This window comes from Ascaphus truei, chromosome 3, assembly GCF_040206685.1.
Source record: "Ascaphus truei isolate aAscTru1 chromosome 3, aAscTru1.hap1, whole genome shotgun sequence".
Classification (NCBI taxonomy): domain Eukaryota; kingdom Metazoa; phylum Chordata; class Amphibia; order Anura; family Ascaphidae; genus Ascaphus; species Ascaphus truei.
The window spans coordinates 259987998-260006391 of record NC_134485.1 but is presented as its reverse complement, the minus strand read 5'-3'; the positions used below and the strand labels follow the sequence as shown (position 1 = coordinate 260006391).

The 18394-nt window shown below is 39.0% G+C and overlaps 1 protein-coding gene across 1 annotated transcript in view; it reads right to left on the bottom strand.

Annotated features, from left to right (window-relative positions):
- NALF1 (NALCN channel auxiliary factor 1) overlaps positions 1-18394 on the bottom strand; it is an 824722-nt gene that overhangs the window by 9182 nt on the left and 797146 nt on the right. Inside the window, exon 2 of the mRNA XM_075590726.1 lies at positions 12889-13060. Coding sequence (XP_075446841.1) covers positions 12889-13060 — 172 coding nt within the window. The remainder of the gene's footprint in view (positions 1-12888; positions 13061-18394) is intronic.

The window sequence follows — 18394 nt, the reverse complement described above, 5'->3', positions numbered from 1 at the left end:
AAGCTTACAGTGACTGAGCTCCAGATCAGAACCAACGCTAACACCACCCTAACTCCTGCTATTAGTTTTAAATACCTGGGCATATGGTTTGACTCCCACTTAACATTCAGATTGCACATTGATACCCTGACATCCAAAATCTACAGACGAGACAACAAGTATTCTAAAGCTTGCCTTAAACTAGCCCGGTTACATAATGGGTACATGCTGGGTGTAACCTGGCTAGTTTAAGGCAAGTTTAAGGCATTTCTGCATTGACTAATGACCCATCAGATTAACACAGCAGGGGTCCCTGGCAGTCCCATTCAGTTGAATGGGATTGCCAGGGACCCACGCTGTTAATCTGATGGGCCATTAGTCAATGCAGAAATGCCTTAAACTTGCTTTAAACTAGAGCCAGCATGTACCCAGCATGTACCTGGGTCTTTTGGCGATTGCCACTGGTTTGTGTTAGAATAACCGTCGGCACTACAGTATGCCAAAATAGGTGTACTTTACAGGAACAAATCCTCCCTAAGCCTGCTGGTCAGAAAGCGTATCACACAGCAAATGCTAATGCCAATTATCGACTATGGAGACATAGCATATAGCTCGGCACCCCAAACCCACCTTAACAAACTTGACACCCTCTTCAATTCAATTTGTCGTTTTGTTCTCCAATGCAACTACAACACACATCACTGCAAAATGCTCAAAGAACTAGATTGGTCATCACTTGAGTCTAGGCTAAAAGTTCATCTAGTGAGAAGTCTTCTTTACAAAGCTTGGTAGAACTAAGGTAATTGAACATGAAATAAGGTCTCTGAACCTGGAGTCCGAGTTAACCTTAAACCTTACCGAATCCCAGAGGCCAAAAGAGAGGCTATAAGTTTAGAGGTTAAAAAAATGTTAAAACGTGGTGTAATTGAGGAATCCCAAAGTGGGTGGAACGGCCCTATAGTTTTAGTGCCAAAACCAGATGGTACAACAAGGTTTTGCATTGACTACCGCAAACTAAATGCTGTGTCAAAATTTGATACTTATCCTATGCCTACAGTAGGGTCGAGGAACTGGTAGAATGACTGGACAAAGCCCGATATATCATTACCCTAGACCTAACAAAAGGGTACTGGCAGGTTCCCCTCACAGAAAGGGCAAAATAAAATACTTTTTTTCAACCCCAGATGGCCTCATTCAGTATAGGGTGTTGCCTTTTGGCCTACATGGATCCCCTGCCACATTCCAAAGAATGATGGATAAAATTTTGGAGCCACATGCTCGGTACGCTGCCGCCTACCTGGATGATGTGGTAATCAATAGTGAAGATTGGCAATCCCACCTTCCAAAGGTCCAAGATGTGCTTTACGCAATTCAGTCTGCTGGACTAAACACTAACCCTGCTAAATGCACTATTGGTCTGGAGGAGGCCAAGTATCTAGGGTATTGCATTGACAGAGGTTTACTTAAACCCCAAACACTGAAAGTAGAGGCGATACAAAATTGGCCAAGTCCAGTTACAAAAAAAACAAGTAAGGAAAGCACCTTTTTGGAATTAATTGACTACTATAGAAGGTTTAATCCCAATTTTGCAACTAAGCAAGCCCACTAACCGACCTCACAAAAGCAAGAGGGCCGCTAATGGTAAAGTGGTCCACCGTAACCGAACAGTATTGGTCACACCTATCTTCTCTAAAGTTTTTAGTCCAAACCGATGCATCTGAGGTAGGACTGGGGGCTTTACTCTCCCAGGAATCCCAGGGTGAGGAGCACCACATACTTAATTGAAGTACGAAACTAAATCCCCAGCAGAAAAATTACTCCATAGTCGAGAAAGAGTGTCTCGCAATAAAGTGGGCTGTAGAGTCCCTCAAATACTATCTATTGGGGAGAAAATTCACCTGGATGTGTCAAAACAGAGAGAAGAATGCTAGGGTGACCAGGTGGTTCCTAAGCCTACAGCCCTTTAATTTTTCTGTGGAGCACTGGTCAGGGCTGAATCATGGCAATGCTGACTGGTTGTCAAGGATGCACTACCTATCCATGGTTGTTCACCCCTCTAGGTCTGAGCTGGGGGGGGGGAGGATATGTGACAGGGCTCCCAGAATAATGGACAGCTTCTATCCTGTTTAGGCTGTGAAGTGCAGCACAGAATGGATGTCCTCCATTCCATAGTTTTGCAGAGGGAAGAGGTATCGAGACCAGATTTTGTCTGCTGCCTGATTTCTGTCACCTGCCCTGATAATTAGAAAACAGGTATTTAAAGCCGGTCTCCTGATTCTTCTCCCCTCTCTCCAAGAGCCTGGAGGCAGGAAGGTTGCCAGCAAGCAGAAGGTGATATCTTCGTCTGTTAAGGCGAGCTGCTACCTTCCTTTGTGTCCTTCTCATCGGGGACCATAGGGTTTAGATGTTGGGTACAGCATCAATTATCCCACCGCTGCCACCATATGTGAAAGGTTCCGTCCCAGTCTTTTTATTTAAAGAAGCAGCAGCATCAGACCCTGGGAACAATGAGAGGCTTTTGCTGTTCTCTGAACCTTCTTTTTATTAGGTATTCCACATTCAGGTGTACAACAACCAGTTCCCCCAGCGTGATGTCTCCAGCCACAGAGTAGCCAGCAATATCTGCATTAGAAAGATTGCATCCTTTCACTGAAGTTCCACAGACATCCTCATATCACATAGCAGCAACAAGGAGTGCAGAAAGAAACCCCAGGGAAAGAAACCCCCTCCCTTTTATTACTGGTTAATTAGGACAAAACCAAATAAAGTAAACCACACAGGGGAGTTGTCTCCCAAAACTTACACAATTAGCAAACATAATACACTTCACACAACATACAATTTTCTATAGCAAAAAACAGTACCTTTTACAAACATCCCATGCATGTCTTTACTCTGCAAAATAAATGACATTCAGTATCACTTACTTTAATCCCCCCCCCCCCCCCCTCCATACCATGGTATAATCTACCCTGGATGGTATGCAGGAAGGACACACCCTTTTCTTTTTTAACAGAGACTGCCCATGGCTGTGTAACATCAAACTGTGTTTAACATTAACCATACCTGCATTATACTGACTGACCTCAGGACACCACATTAAAGGTTAGTAAAGTTTCAGGTAAAGGAAACAAAAAATATCGCTGGGCCCAGCAAAAAAAACAGAAACAGAAACAGAAAGAAAGAAAGAAAAGTGGTGCACTTGATGCCAGAAAGCAAACATGCATTTAACTTCCACAACAGTACAAGCAGCCGTGTCACATAAAGATAATAATAAGGCCTGGTGCTTGTCCCTTAAAAATAAATAGAAAGAATACCAAGGACTGATAAAGTAGAGATAGCACACAGTAGGAAGATGACAAAAGGTTATATTAGCTTAAACAGCATCACAGATAACTGACGTTTCGACCCCACAGAGAGGTTATTTTCAAGGGGATATGTATATGTACAGTATATATATATTTTTTTTTTTAAGGATTTAGGGGCTTACAGTATGTTCCTATGTGACAATCAGGCTGTTTATGGTTGAAATCCCCCATTAACATCAACAGGAAATTAAGTCTGAAAACAGTCCGTTTGGCTGCTTCGGAATAGAAAGAATCAGCCCCTTAGGATTCTACTATACTTAAGTAATAATCCCTGAAGAACAGGGCATTACTGGCCAATAATGCCCTGGCTGGAAGAGTTGTAGGCCCGAGGCGAAGCCTAGGGACTTTAACCCAGCCAGGGCATTATTGGCCAGTAATGCCCTGTTCTGAGGGGATTATTACTATTATAGGCTACATGTAGGCTTATTTCATAAATAATGGACACTTCTGTATAGTTAAATAGATTTTTTTATTAAAATAAAATGGTAAATACATGAAACCACCTCTATATACTCTTACACTGCAGATATCTATATCCACACACTGCCGCCCCCTCTGTGTACACACACACACACACACACACACACACACACACACAGCAGCTCACACACAAACTGCTACTACACATACACACACAAAACAGCACACCACACACACAACACAGTGCCTCTACACACACACACAAAACAGCACACCACACACAACACAGTGCCTCTACACACACACACACACTGTAGCTCTAGACACACAATACAGCACCTCCTCTACACTCACTACACAGCACCTCTACGCACACAGCAGCTCTACACACACACACACACACACAAACATGCTACATAAACACTGCTACTGACAAACACACACACACACACACACACACACACACACACACACACACACACACACACACACACTGGAGCACTATACACACACACACACACACACATCAGCTCTACACTCACACAAACTGCTGCTGCACATACAACAGCACAACACACACACTGCAGCCATAATAAAAAATGCAGCCACTTACTAAACGTTGCACTCTCCCCCCCAGCTCTACACACAACACAGCACCTCTACCCCCCCCCCACACACACACACAACACTGCACCTCTATACACAACACACTTACTTCTTTGCAGTCTCTCCACCCCCCCCTCCACACACACACACACACAATACTGCACCTCTATACACAACACACTTACTTATTTGCAGTCTCTCCCCCCCCCCCCTGCATTTTGCAAGCTGCTGAAAGTCAGGGCATTACTGTGGATAATGTCCGGAATTTTAACCAATCAGAGAGCAGGGTTTTCAATAATGCCCTGAATTTTACTGCTTTAGCCTATAATAGAGTTTACTGACTTCAAGACTAAAGCACAACCAAATAAAAAATCTGCACCGTATTTATCAAAGAAATTGAATACGATTGAAAGTAGTTGGAGTTTTCCTTTAATAAATCTGGTGCAATTATTTTGCCCAAGCTAAGCTCCAGTTTTGCAGCATATGTAGTAAACGCCTAGCTGCAAATGTGGGGCAAGGAGTGGGTGTCTGCCCCAGTATTACAGTCGCTACTCTTTGATACATAAACCATGTAGTGTTTATTTGCTCCATGTGTTTACATCAATCATAAGCAGTGCTATCTGAGATAAGCAAACTATCACTGCCAGACTAGCAACATCTTAATGATCACAGGGCAGAGCTATGAGTCATAGTGGACACTGTTACAGAGCAACAGATGGATATTGATTTTGTGTTTTTTTTTTAATAAATAGGTAACCACTCCCATTGTGTACCTTATATGTATTCATTTGGTTCCCTCAAACTCCTCTGATAAAAGATGCCAGCATCTACTGTCATTCTCATTGGAATATTATTATTTAAATACACCAGTGTCTTCTGTATCTTCAGTAGCTAGAGATGTGCGTAATTATTTGATTCACAGAGGACTCTTTTATTTATGCTTTTACCCGTTGCATTCACCATGATCCAATCCTGCAGACATTAGTCAGAGAAAAACCTAGATCTCTTTTAAAATCATGAGGGAAAGTGTTTCATTTGCAAAACAAAACCGTTTGTTCTAAAAAAAAAAAAAAAAAGTGTAACATTTTAAATATGGTAAATAAAAAACAGGGTGATTGCTGACTTCACAACTTTTTGTCTTTAATGCTTGTTCTATATCTTTAACCCCTGAAAACTCTTTAGTTGCAAGCTGTTAAGTTATCATATTATTACATGTACAGTAGTATTGTTCATATATGCTCAGCAAAAGATTCTTATCTGTTTACAGGGTTTCTTAATGATTTGTTAAATGATCAGTGATTGTTTAATCTGTATAGGGATAAACGATATATATATATATATATATATATACACACACACACACACACACACACACACACACACACACACACACACACACACACACACACACACACACACACACACACACACACACACACACACACACACACACACACACACACACACACACACACACACACACATATGTATATAGAGAGCTGTCTGTATTTCATTTGCATTCGAAATGCACTCAAATCTTTAATATGCACTTAATAGACAGCTGGTCTGCTATGACATTGAACAGTACTGGAAATTAGTTTGGATTTAATACAATTAAATGTAAAATTCAATGCAATTAAATGTAAAATTCAATACAATTTTAAAATGAACGTGGTTGCAATTTAAGGTTTTGTAAAATGAGATCTGAAAAGAGACTTTTAAGGTTGTGCAAAGTCATGTAGAAACAACATATATGAAGAAATCCAATGTTGGGGCATCAAGTATAGTATCATTTCCTATTCAAAATAAACAGGCATAATTCATTATGGTGATTAGCAGAGTAACACATAGTTGACAATGTATCAATTTCAATTCATGTGAGTGCAATTCCAATAGAATAGGGGAGTTTAATTGAGACCAGATATTCTATATTTAGGTGTTTGTGTGATGAGTGTGTACGGGACAATCTGTAACATATTTCTGTGCCTGTGTCCAAGATATTCATTTTGTTAAACGTTACATTAAAAAGCAGCATTCTAGCAGAAACGGGTTGTTTTCTCTTTAGACTTGCATCATTTTTTGAAGGTTGGGATGCCTTTTAGCAAACAAACATTGGAGTTCTTCGTTGATCAAATTGTGATGCTTTAGAAACCGTAGCTTTCTTCTTCGAGTGTTCTCATTTTATTGTATCTATAAATATTTTTTTTATTTGTGATTGACCAAGTTTAGAATGTTGAGAAGCAAATAGTTCTTGATTTTGAGACACCTTTTCATCCCATGTTCACTCTACCGCGTTATGTATATTTTCTTGACTGCAATACTATATCAGAAGCTATGTCTCTAGTGTAAATATGCGTTCAACAACAGTTCTACACCATTCCTTGAGTCCACCACTTGGTGGCGCTGGATACATAATCTACTGTTTTATAGAGGAGAAAGTCATAGGATGTGAAGAAAAAGAAAACAGACAGATGTAGTAGGAAGTGAGGAAAATGTATCGTTATAACAAATCATGTTTCATTTGGTCTTTTTTCAAGAAATAATGGGTTATAAAAAAAAACGAAGTCTCCCTTTTGATGTACAGACGTAACAGACGTTATTGCACTTGGTGGGACGTTGCTGCCAGACATAAACATTTGATAAAATGTTTTACCAGGAAATAATACATTGTGAGCTACCTCTCGTTTTAAAAATACAACGCTAGTGGAAGAAAAGGCCATTGTTTTAAATCAGCCATGCGCAAAATGGATTGGGCTTTAGCACTATTTCACCCAATGGAGGTCGCCAGCGGGTACAATAACATCTGCAAAATCTGCGCGTTAATAAAGTGTAAGCAACAATATAAATAAAGCACAGAGTTGTGGAAAAACTATTCAAAATGCATTTGCAAAATGTCAGTGTTTTTTCCCCCTACTGTATATTCAATTTCCTGAAAAACATTTCGCCAAGTCTGAAAGGGCTAATAATGTCAATCAATTAGTACGCTTTAGATAAAACATTGCAAAATGGAGCAAATGACCATGTTACAAAATTGCATTGCACATTGACTTAAAGGAGCAATCCAACCCATTGATTTGTTTTGCAAAGTTTTTTTTTTAATTTTTAACATAGAATTGAAGCAGAGGGTCTCCGGAGCTGAAACTCATTCATTTGAACTCCGGGAATCCCCTGCTTCCGGAGATACTTACTTCCATAGTGGTGTGGGTAGGTGTGGAAATGTGAGAGATTGTAGCATAACTAAAAGTGTGTGTAGATACTATGTGGTCCCTATTGGTGTATAGGGATGGAAAAACGAGGAGTAATTGTATGTGTAAGAGATAGCTGTGTGTGCATACATATAGCACAGTATGTACAGACATGGCCTTTAGCCAGATCATGGGAAGAGTTCACTTGTGTCAGTAATGACTCATAAAATTTTGATCTCTGTTTAGGCCACCGCTAAGTGTCCCGAACAGTTGCATAAATTTGAAATTCATGCAACCGTCTCTCTTTCAGTGTTTTAAGATTACCTTTGAGTATGGCAACCCTCAGATCGTTCATCTTATGGCCAGAGTCAGAGAAATGTTCGCCGACAGGACCGTCTCTTGTTCGGCATGTGATGCTGTGGCGATGCAAGTTCAATCTCTTGTTTAGCCCCTGCCCCGTCTCACCTATGTAGTAGCAGCCCCCTGGGCATTTCATGCACATGATGAGGTACACGACATTGCTGGAGGAACAGGTGAACCTTCCTCTGATTTTGTATTCCCAATTCCTGTGTGGTATTTGTATTGTGTCTGCTGTGTAGAGCATTGCGCAGGTTTTGCATCTTGCGTCCTGGCATGGTTTCGTCCCGCATTCAGTTGTACTGCTGAATACTTTACTCCTCACCATAATATTCTTGAGATTATGAGGTTGTCTGTATGATAATAAGGGTGCTTCAGGGAAGACCTGTTGCAGTCTTGGATCTTCCTGGAGGATGGGTTGTAGTTCCCTGGCGATCTTGCGTAGGGCTCCTAGGTGTGGGTTATATGTGACCACCAAAGGTACCCTGTCGCTTGTCTCTTTCTGTTTGTATTCAAGGAGATCACTTCTTGATATTCTGGTGGCTTTGTGAATTTGCTGGTCTACAATTCTGTGGTTATATCCACGCAGGTACTTTCTGGGACCACAGGAGCCACTCACAGAGACAGTGACTAAATGCATCGAATTTATTCTGACCCATAACTACTTCACATTTGGAGATGACACATACCTCCAGACAACCGGGACCGCTATGGGCACTCGGATGGTGCCACATTATGCCAATCTGTTCTGCGCAAAACTGGAAAGTGACTTTCTTTCCACCTGTCACTTGAAACCCCTTACATACTTTCGCTACTTCGATGACATCCTGCTGATTTGGACCTCTGGCGAACAGGACCTCCTACAGTTCCATGAGAACTTCAATAAGTTCCACCCGACCATCAACCTCACACTCACCCATTCCCCGGCTGAAGTACATTTCCTAGACACCAGCATCACCATAAAGAACAACCAACTACAGACTTCTGTATACCATAAACCTACAGACAGAGCCAGCTATTTGAGGGACAACAGCTTCCACCCGACACACACCAAACATGCAACCATCTACAGTCAAGCCATATGATACAACTGGATATGCTCCGACACAGCAGACAGAGACCAGCGGATTAAAGCCTTGAGATCAGATTTTATAAACCGTGGCTATAACCACAGAATTGTAGACCAGCGAATTCACAAAGCCACCAGAATACCAAGAAGTGATCTCCTTGAATACAAACAGAAAGAGACAGGCGACAGGGTACCTTTGGTGGTCACATATAACCCACACCTAGGAGCCCTATGCAAGATCGCCAGGGAACTACAACCCATCCTCCAGGAAGATCCAAGACTGCAACAGGTCTTCACTGAAGCACCCTTATTATCATACAGACAACCTCATAATCTCAAGAATATTATGGTGAGGAGTAAAGTATTCAGCAGTACAACTGAATGCGGGACGAAACCATGCCAGGACGCAAGATGCAAAACCTGCGCAATGCTCTACACAGCAGACACAATACAAATACCACACAGGAATCGGGAATACAAAATCAGAGGAAGGTTCACCTGTTCCTCCAGCAATGTCGTGTACCTCATCATGTGCATGAAATGCCCAGGGGGCTGCTACTACATAGGTGAGACAGGGCAGGGGCTAAACAAGAGAATGAACCTGCATCGCCACAGCATCACACGCGGAACAAGAGATGGTCCTGTCGGCGAACATTTCTCTGACTCTGGCCATAAGATGAACGATTTGAGGGATGCCATACTCAAAGGTAATCTTAAAACACTTAAAGAGAGACGGTTGCATGAATTTCACATTTATGCAACTGTTCGGGACACTTATCGGTGGCCTAAACAGAGATCAAAATTTTATGAGTCATTACTGACACAAGTGAACTCTTCCCATGATCGCTAAAGGCCATGTCTGTACATACTGTGCTATATGTATGCACACACAGCTATCTCTTACACATACAATTACTCCTTGTTTTTCCATCCCTATATACCAATAGGGACCACATAGTATCTACACACACTTTTAGTTATGCTACAATCTCTCACATTTCCACACCTACCCACACCATTAATATTAACTCCCACTCCACACACACCTTTTGTAAAGCACTGTATACATTGTGGGCTCTCCATTCATTTATATTCACACAGATACACACACACACTCTTACATCACTATCTTTTAGGAACCATAGCCATAAATCACATCCACACACAGGGGAGGGAAAAGCACAGATAACGTTCCAAGAGACACTGTTTTTAAGTATACCCTTTGCTTGCTTCATTCATTGTAACATCGCCGGAAGAAGAGATCAGTGTATCTCGAAAGCTCGCACAAATAAAAGCATTTAGTTAGCCACAGAACGGTATTGTCTATTTATTTTTTGATTATTGAAGCTCGGCTAACACGGTACTGATACCTCTACATGTGTATATATATATTAGGTATGTTTTTCATGTGGTGGTGGTGGTGGTAGTCATACTGAGATATCATGAACACAAGCATATGTGAAATCCACAAGAATAAAGCTTGTACAGACAAATGTAGCATGGAAATCAATTCATTATTATGTGCATATTTGAATATGGTACAACAGAAGGCAGAAAAGTCTATTTGGCAACTTCCAGCAGGAATCTCACCTGATCACAATAAATATTGCTTTCATTGTTTTTCTGTTATTTTTACAAACTGGTGACTCTCGCACAGTGTGGCGGCTCCGTTATTTTACTTTTGGGGGGATATGTATCAAAATGCAAAAAAATTCTCATTTGTATCAATTTGTGCCAACCGCGTGTGTAAGAAGCTTGTTGTTAATCTTGATTATTACATTTGACAAATATATTTTAGGAGCAGAGGCTTGCATCATCTAAAGCTGCAGGATTTATTTAATGCAAAGTGAAAGGCACTGCATCTCATAATATTACACTGACTGTGGCTTATTGATTAAACTGCGATAAGTGTATTTCAAGGTGGCATCAGCAGCGTTTTCATAGATTTGAATTTCACTGTATTTATTAGGTTCCTTAGTCCTGTGCAAAAGTAAGTTTTTTTTCAAATGTGATTTGATTCCAGCTATGCAATGCTGTGATATGCACATTCTGTACGCTAGCAGTGAGGCACACTCGCAAATGTATATATTAATCGGCTCGGCATGAAGTTGCAAGTTTCCCAATCACCCGGAAAGTAATGAGCAGAAATGTTGTCTCCCTCAGTTAGGCATAATAAGGCTTTTGCAGCAGAATGAAGAAAGAAAGGGAGAAGAGTGTGAATGCAAGAGTAAAACCAATTTGGTAGAGGGTTCATTTACTTACAGTATATACAGTACCTCTAAATAGATCAACCTATACTCCATGGGGGAAACGAGAGATACCCGGGACCACATGTGAGTGATACCTTTTAACAAATAAGTCAAATTTGTTTAAAAGACTTGTTGATCACTGTCATTCTTTACTCACCTAGTCTCACTTTCTCTTTTCCTCTCCATCTACAGCAAAAGATGGAGATAGAGAAGATTTCTGAAAGTTGTATTCTAGGTGGTATTGCAGAAAATTGAGCTAAAAATGCCAGCAAATGAAATGTCAAACTGTGCAAAAACGGCAGATTTGTATCACTTCAGATTGAATGCTGTTTTTGGACGATTGCATTTGCATTGCAATACTGGAGTTTTGTGAATAGGACCCACTATCTCCTCCTTTAACTGTTATTATACTGTAGCAACCTCCCAAATTGCTCACAGACACAAGTGGAGCATCATTTTCATATAACACCTTGGTACTGTACATGGACACAGATACAAAGTCAAAATGACTCAAAGGTTGCTTTAAGAACAAATGTGCCACTTTACACACACTGTATGGTCCTTTATCTTATACTTTTTTGTATTTAATAATGGAAATATTCTTCCAATGAGTAACAATGATGTAAAAATAATGAAATTGGCATTATTAACTAGCATGTAGACGGCCTTTCTGGAGGGATTTGTACATCCCGGGATTAAAACCAAAATGATCCCAAGCTGAAAGTACAATACCCCAGAAGAATACCTTTAGATGTTATTTGCTAAAACGACATCTGGCACAAGAGTAGAAAGCAACATAAAGTCATAGTACTGTACGTGTTTGTTTCTGTAGCCAGGTCCCATTACCTCCGTGGCGGGAGCAGGGGAAAGGGGCTACGTTTCTTTAAAGCCATTGTGTAATCTACTTTCAGCATATGTCATGTAATATGTTAATTTATAATTAAAGGGGCACTAAAACATTTTGTAAATAACAAAGCAAAATAATTGGACTACTGGCCTATATGTAATCATTTTTAAAGCAACCTTTTTACATTGTGGGTTTGCTTGAAAATGTAGTTCATATTTTTAAGCGAGGATCTTGAAAAGCAGGATGCATGTCAAAATATTTCTTCCGGCTAGATTGGCCTGTCCCTTAACTGTCGGAAGATGAAGAAGGGAAAGGAATTTACATGCGGTGAAAAGAGAGCAGTTTATACTCAGCACACTATGACATCAGATATAACGGAGTAGACAAGGAAGTAAAACCTCTCAAGTTCTTGCCTGACATTTACAAACCCACTTTGAAATAATTAGAAGTATGTGATATGAAAATTGGCCAATGATTTTAACCCTTTAAATACACCACTGATGTTCAGTTTGGGCATATTACACGCTACAGTACACCCTTTATTACTAATGGGTTTTTTTTTTGCTCCATAAACATGAATCTTTAAAAATTGTATGCTATTAACAGGAGTTCCAAAACGTTGTCTTTTGGGTCCTAGTCCTGAATATTTTTGGGGGGATTAAGATGAGTTACCAATGCAAATCAAATTTATATGTAAATGAGATACTTTTCACTTGTATGTGTTGGTTATTCCTAAACAATGTGGATATTGGTCCTGAAAGATAGGTATGAATGCTTTTGTTTTAAAGTGTTGTCCTATGCACTGTACCTGTACAGATGAAACTCGATAGTCCTCCGTAGACCACATCATCGTTGTCTGGTAATATAAATGGACACCTTGTTTGTACCTCCAAACAGTATTGCTTGCAAGGAATTTTGCTACTGCATTCAAATTGTGTGACATCAAAATTCTGGGAACATAGCCAGGATTTGTAGACAGTCTGCAAAAAAAGAGAATAGAAACGTAACATTATATTTGTTTTCTCTAATATAACACAACAAATTAATGTGCATAACTAACTGCAAAATACTTGAAATGCAGGTGTACAAACAGATGTGACTGTTTTGAGTGGTGCTGTACAAATTAAGAGTTCTCAATAGTTTAGAAAGCTGTAAAAAAAATAAGTAAGTTCTAAACATATCTATAATCATGTTTAGGACATATACACATTAAAATTTAAAGGATAATCTAATTGTGCTTCTCATTTGTCACCTCAGTTACAGTGTTTTCCAAAGTTTACATAGGATATCACTGAAACAAATGGATCCCTTTTGTTAAATGATTGCCCATATATTTTAGTGTAATACAATACTTTAATCCGCATGACAAGAACTGTTTAGATATATATATTCTTATGCTTGCTTACAATGCTTTCTTATCAGATTTTAAATTGTGTATAAGTCTGGTTATGATGTGGTATACTGTATAGCAGAAATATTAGTGATCAATGTCACATATGTTCATTCATTTGATACAAATAAGGATAGACAGACAGACCTAGTTTAATCATAACTTGTATACTACTACGAAATAAAGCATAGCATATTAAATTGGAATAACCTTTGACTAATAATGACTTTGAACAGTCTAACTCACTTATTATTTCTCAGCGCAACAGGAATCTGATCACATTTGCCACAATTACAGTACATCCCTGAGGATACAACCGTAGGTCTTCTACCTCTGCCCACTTCTGAAGTTAGATATATGATCCTGCTGTGAGGTCCTCACCATACATTAATCCATATCAAGCAGTAAATATTTTATTTACAGTTAAGTATATTTCACTTTGTTAACATGTGAGAGTATAAATGAATTCTGTCCTTGTATTTTTTGCCATAAGTTCTGTGTTACCTATATGGACTTTATCCCATCTCTGCTTTTCCTGCAACCTTCTTTTTCTAGTACATTGCTTTGTGTTTGTGTAGGGAGAGATGTATCAACACAAAGAAATTGAACTGTAAATAGAGTTTGTTTTGACGCATTGCTGCATGTTTTTTTTACATCTGACTCAAATATTTGGGTAGAAAAATGTATGCCAACTCAGACTTAGCGGGTTTATTTAATGTAAATAAAAAAGTGACGCGCAATCGAACATCTTATAACTTGTGCATCATGTAACTCCTCCCTAATCTGGCCACTGTCTCTCCACAAATCACAAGCTGATGAACATGGAGAAAAACTTGGAGACCTTGATACATTGACGCAAAAAGACATAAGTTGAAATTGATGCAAATTGCATCAATTCTGCTCCATATTTGCCTTGATACCGCACCCCCTATATATGCCAGGCCCTCCGTCTTCTTTTTCTGTATACTTTTACATAAAACAGGTCCTTAAAGAAACATAATTACTAGATACTGTAGCATGTTTCCAAAAATCAGACTTTTTATTATACCAACAAAAGCCATGAACAAGTGTTCATTGAAGCATATTAAATAAGAATTTAGACAAGAAAAGGTTTAGTTCTGGTATTGTGTACTTAAACCAATTCCAAAACCATGTATTTATTAGCGTAAAAAATGCTGTATGGAGCTCAAAAACACAGATCAAAACAACAAAGAGTCCTTTACATAATTTCTCCACCTGTGAAGATCCTAGGAGTATCAGGAAAATGATAGACCAATAATCCTAATTGGATATGACACCTACTTCCACTATGACACGATGGCCTGGATGGAGTTCCACTAAGATAAGTAACAACTCCCACTAGCTAGTGTCCAGTCAGATATATCGCTGTGGAGCAGTAAAAGGTGTAAAGAGTAGTATTACTCACATCTTGATGGTCTTCATGATATACCTCCTCTGGTAGGTGCATCCGGTCTTCCAAAGGTGACAGCAAGGCAGTGTAGGAAGGTTGGAGCACAACTGAACACAGGAAAGGAAGAACAATCTGCGAGAGAGTGTGTGTCCCATAAAAAATATTTAATGGATCAAGCCATAAACATACAGTGAGCCCACGTGCCCCCACCAACGCGTTTCGAGCAGAACGCTCTTTATCAAGGTGCACTTTATCAAGGTATGTTTATGGCTTGATCCATTAAATATTTTTTATGGGACACACACTCTCTCGCAGATTGTTCTTCCTTTCCTGTGTTCAGTTGTGCTCCAACCTTCCTACACTGCCTTGCCATGTATTTATTAGCAACACATTTCACCTGTTTTTTTTTCTCTCAACATATACAGTATATTTTGACATAGGAATTGAATGATACTATGGTAAAATTAGACGTACAAAGCATTTTTTAAGGTTCATAAACAACTATTCATGTAACACCTTCTCTCTAAATGGGATGTGTCAAGTTTGGGGGTCTATTTATAGTTAGAGATAATTCCTAGAGGATTGAGATTCAAACTCAGCCCTGGATCAACATTTACAGATCCACAGTTTGTAACAAAATGGGAACAAATATTAACAAAATGTTCTCTTGAGTTAATTCAACTTATTATTGAAGAGGTAAATACATTGGTAACAACATTTCAAAAAGTATTGAGGACTTAAATATCTACATTATCTAAACGTGCCCCAGTTTGAAAAATTGAACTCCCAAGGAAAAAAAAAAAGAAACAAGGTATAACAAATACAGAAGGAGATCATGGCTTGAAAGGAAAGTAAGTTTAACATAGATGTGGAGGATTAACGAAAATCCGAGTTTACACCTATAGAACCTTGAGAAAAAATAAACATGCATCTTCATGGAGGGTTCAATTTTACAGACTTTGATAGTTCAGGCAGTGAGCCAGACTTTTATTTTTGTTTGTTTAATAGACAACCTGCAGAAACTGTGTCCTCATCCTAGTCTTCCTCTTTTTTGGACAGACAGGATTCAGATCCTGATATTGGAAGACCCAAAGGGGTTAAGATAAGAGAATTTAGGGATCATGGGGCTATGGGATGCATGCAAATGACAAACAGCCCAGGGACAAGCGGTAGGTTCAGTTAAAATCGACATGAGTATCATCAACCTCACTGATATTGAATAGACAAGGTACCATATATCTCTACTAAAGAAAGAGTTAACATTTTCCCCCACATTAACTGTGGATAAATTCACAGTTATGAAGGTTCTACATCTCTTTGCATGAGGAGATTAGACAAAGTAATTTCATTATACATGCTACCAGTAATCTAACTGAAGGAGGGAGAATGGCATTAAAGGACCTTTTGGAACATAAATAGATTATAATAAAGCACTCAGATAAGGGTTGAAATATAGTTCTGATGAATGAAAATATGTACAGATGCAGCGGCCGTTATTCGAACAAATCATGGCGCCGTTTTCGTGTGCGCTGCTGTACTCCATGCGGCATTAATGTGGCCAATCACCCCAGGCACACGTGTTTATCGCAGTTACTTTGTTTGAATTTCATGGATTGTGTGCAATTAATTGAATGAATTGCAATGTGTACAGTACTGTGCTACTGTGTCAATTTCAGGTGTTTAAAAGCCAGAACACTAAAATGCAATTTTCTGCACTCGCCTGCACTCGCGTCTTAAGGCGGTACGGTTGGAAGAAATCCCGCGCCATGACATGGGTATTCCAAGGTATACACCGCGTGAATTGTTTCAATAACGGCCGCTGCATCTGTACAAGGCAGAAATATTATGACAACTAAAAAATAATAAATGCTATGAAAATCTTATTTCAGATCCTACAAACAAGATTAGACAGACTTTGTCTGGTATTTTAAAAGGTGCTTTAGGTAATGGACTTATTAACAAAGTCAAATACATATTTATGTCAGTTTTAAAATTCAAAAATACCAAAATTCTATATGATCTCTAAAATTCATGTCTGCTAAGAACTCCCAAGGGCACACAATTGTGTCTTGCATAGATAGCATAACAGAGAAAGACAGCACTATATAGACACAATACACAGACCAATTTTGTATTGTCTGCCATCCTATGTGAAAGACACAGTAGATGTACTAAAACGTCTCAATATTACAATTAATGCTAACACTATTTTAGTCATGCTGGGTGTTGAAGAGTAATGCACATCTATTCATCATGAGGTAGACATGAGGGCAATAGATCATTACTTGTCTATGAGAGGCATGAAATACAGGAACCACAATGATTTTTGTGTGGAAGTTGCTAGACTTTGTCTTGAGGAATACTCATTTTTAATTTGACAACATTTTGTACTTGGCGATCCAAGCAATATTCATGGGGACCACATGACTGTGGTATGCCTTTCTTCACCTTGGTTGGTGAGAGCAACAGGCGTATCCACGGAGAGCATGAATGAGCATGTGGCCCTCTGGATCAGATATATTGATAACATTTAGTTACTATAGGAAGGTTGCTCTGAAGATCTTCATAGATTTTTTGATGTATTGTATGACAATGACTTGAACCTTAAAGTTACCTGTACATCCAGTGAGAAAAAGTAGAAAAACTATGGAAGTCAGATCTAAACAAATTAATATTACTAAGGGTTGCTATAGATGTGGAGATTGTAGTGCTTATCCTTTTGTGGAAAAACGTTAAACTTTTGTTGGTGCTGTTTTAAGTAAGGTATTCACGATTAGATGGTTTCTGTTACAGCAAAGGAGTTGTTTAGATTTCAAAATGTTCCTGCCCGAAAATATATGTGGGAAAACTATCAGAGAGCTTCGAAGACGCATTTTATGACATACAAATTATATTTTGAATAATTCCCTATTAAGTAGTGTCGCAAGAGATTAAAATCAGGTCCATCATGGATCTATCAAATACATAAAGTTTATTTGTATAGACCAGGTAAAATCAGGTCCAATACAGGGCAATTTGGATAGATGTATTTTACAAAAGGAGGTTAAATGGATCTACACTTTAGAAAGCAGAGCACCTTTAGGACTCAATGAAAACCTTACATTCTCCATGTTTTTAGGAGCCCATAAAAAAAACAATAATGAATAAATAACACGTATTTAATAACGTGTTTTTTTTTGAGCTTTTAGCAAAGTGGGTCTTCCCTTTTTTCAGGTACTGTAGCTAGGTTATATGTATTATATGTTTTGGAGGATGACTGTTTACACATTTAGCTTCAAATGTTTTTTTTAGACAACAGCATTTGTGATATCTTAATATTTCACCATTAATTCTTTCTGGAGTCTTTTGCCTGTAAATGGAACTTCTTACAGTATGCCATGAGAATATTCCCGGATGGAGACCCTGTATGTGGGTGGGGTGAAACAATCATTGGAGATGGTCTCTGTTTTAAGGGAGCAATAGAAATGGTGGGCTTATTTTTCCACTTTTATATGTGCCTGATAATTGTTATGT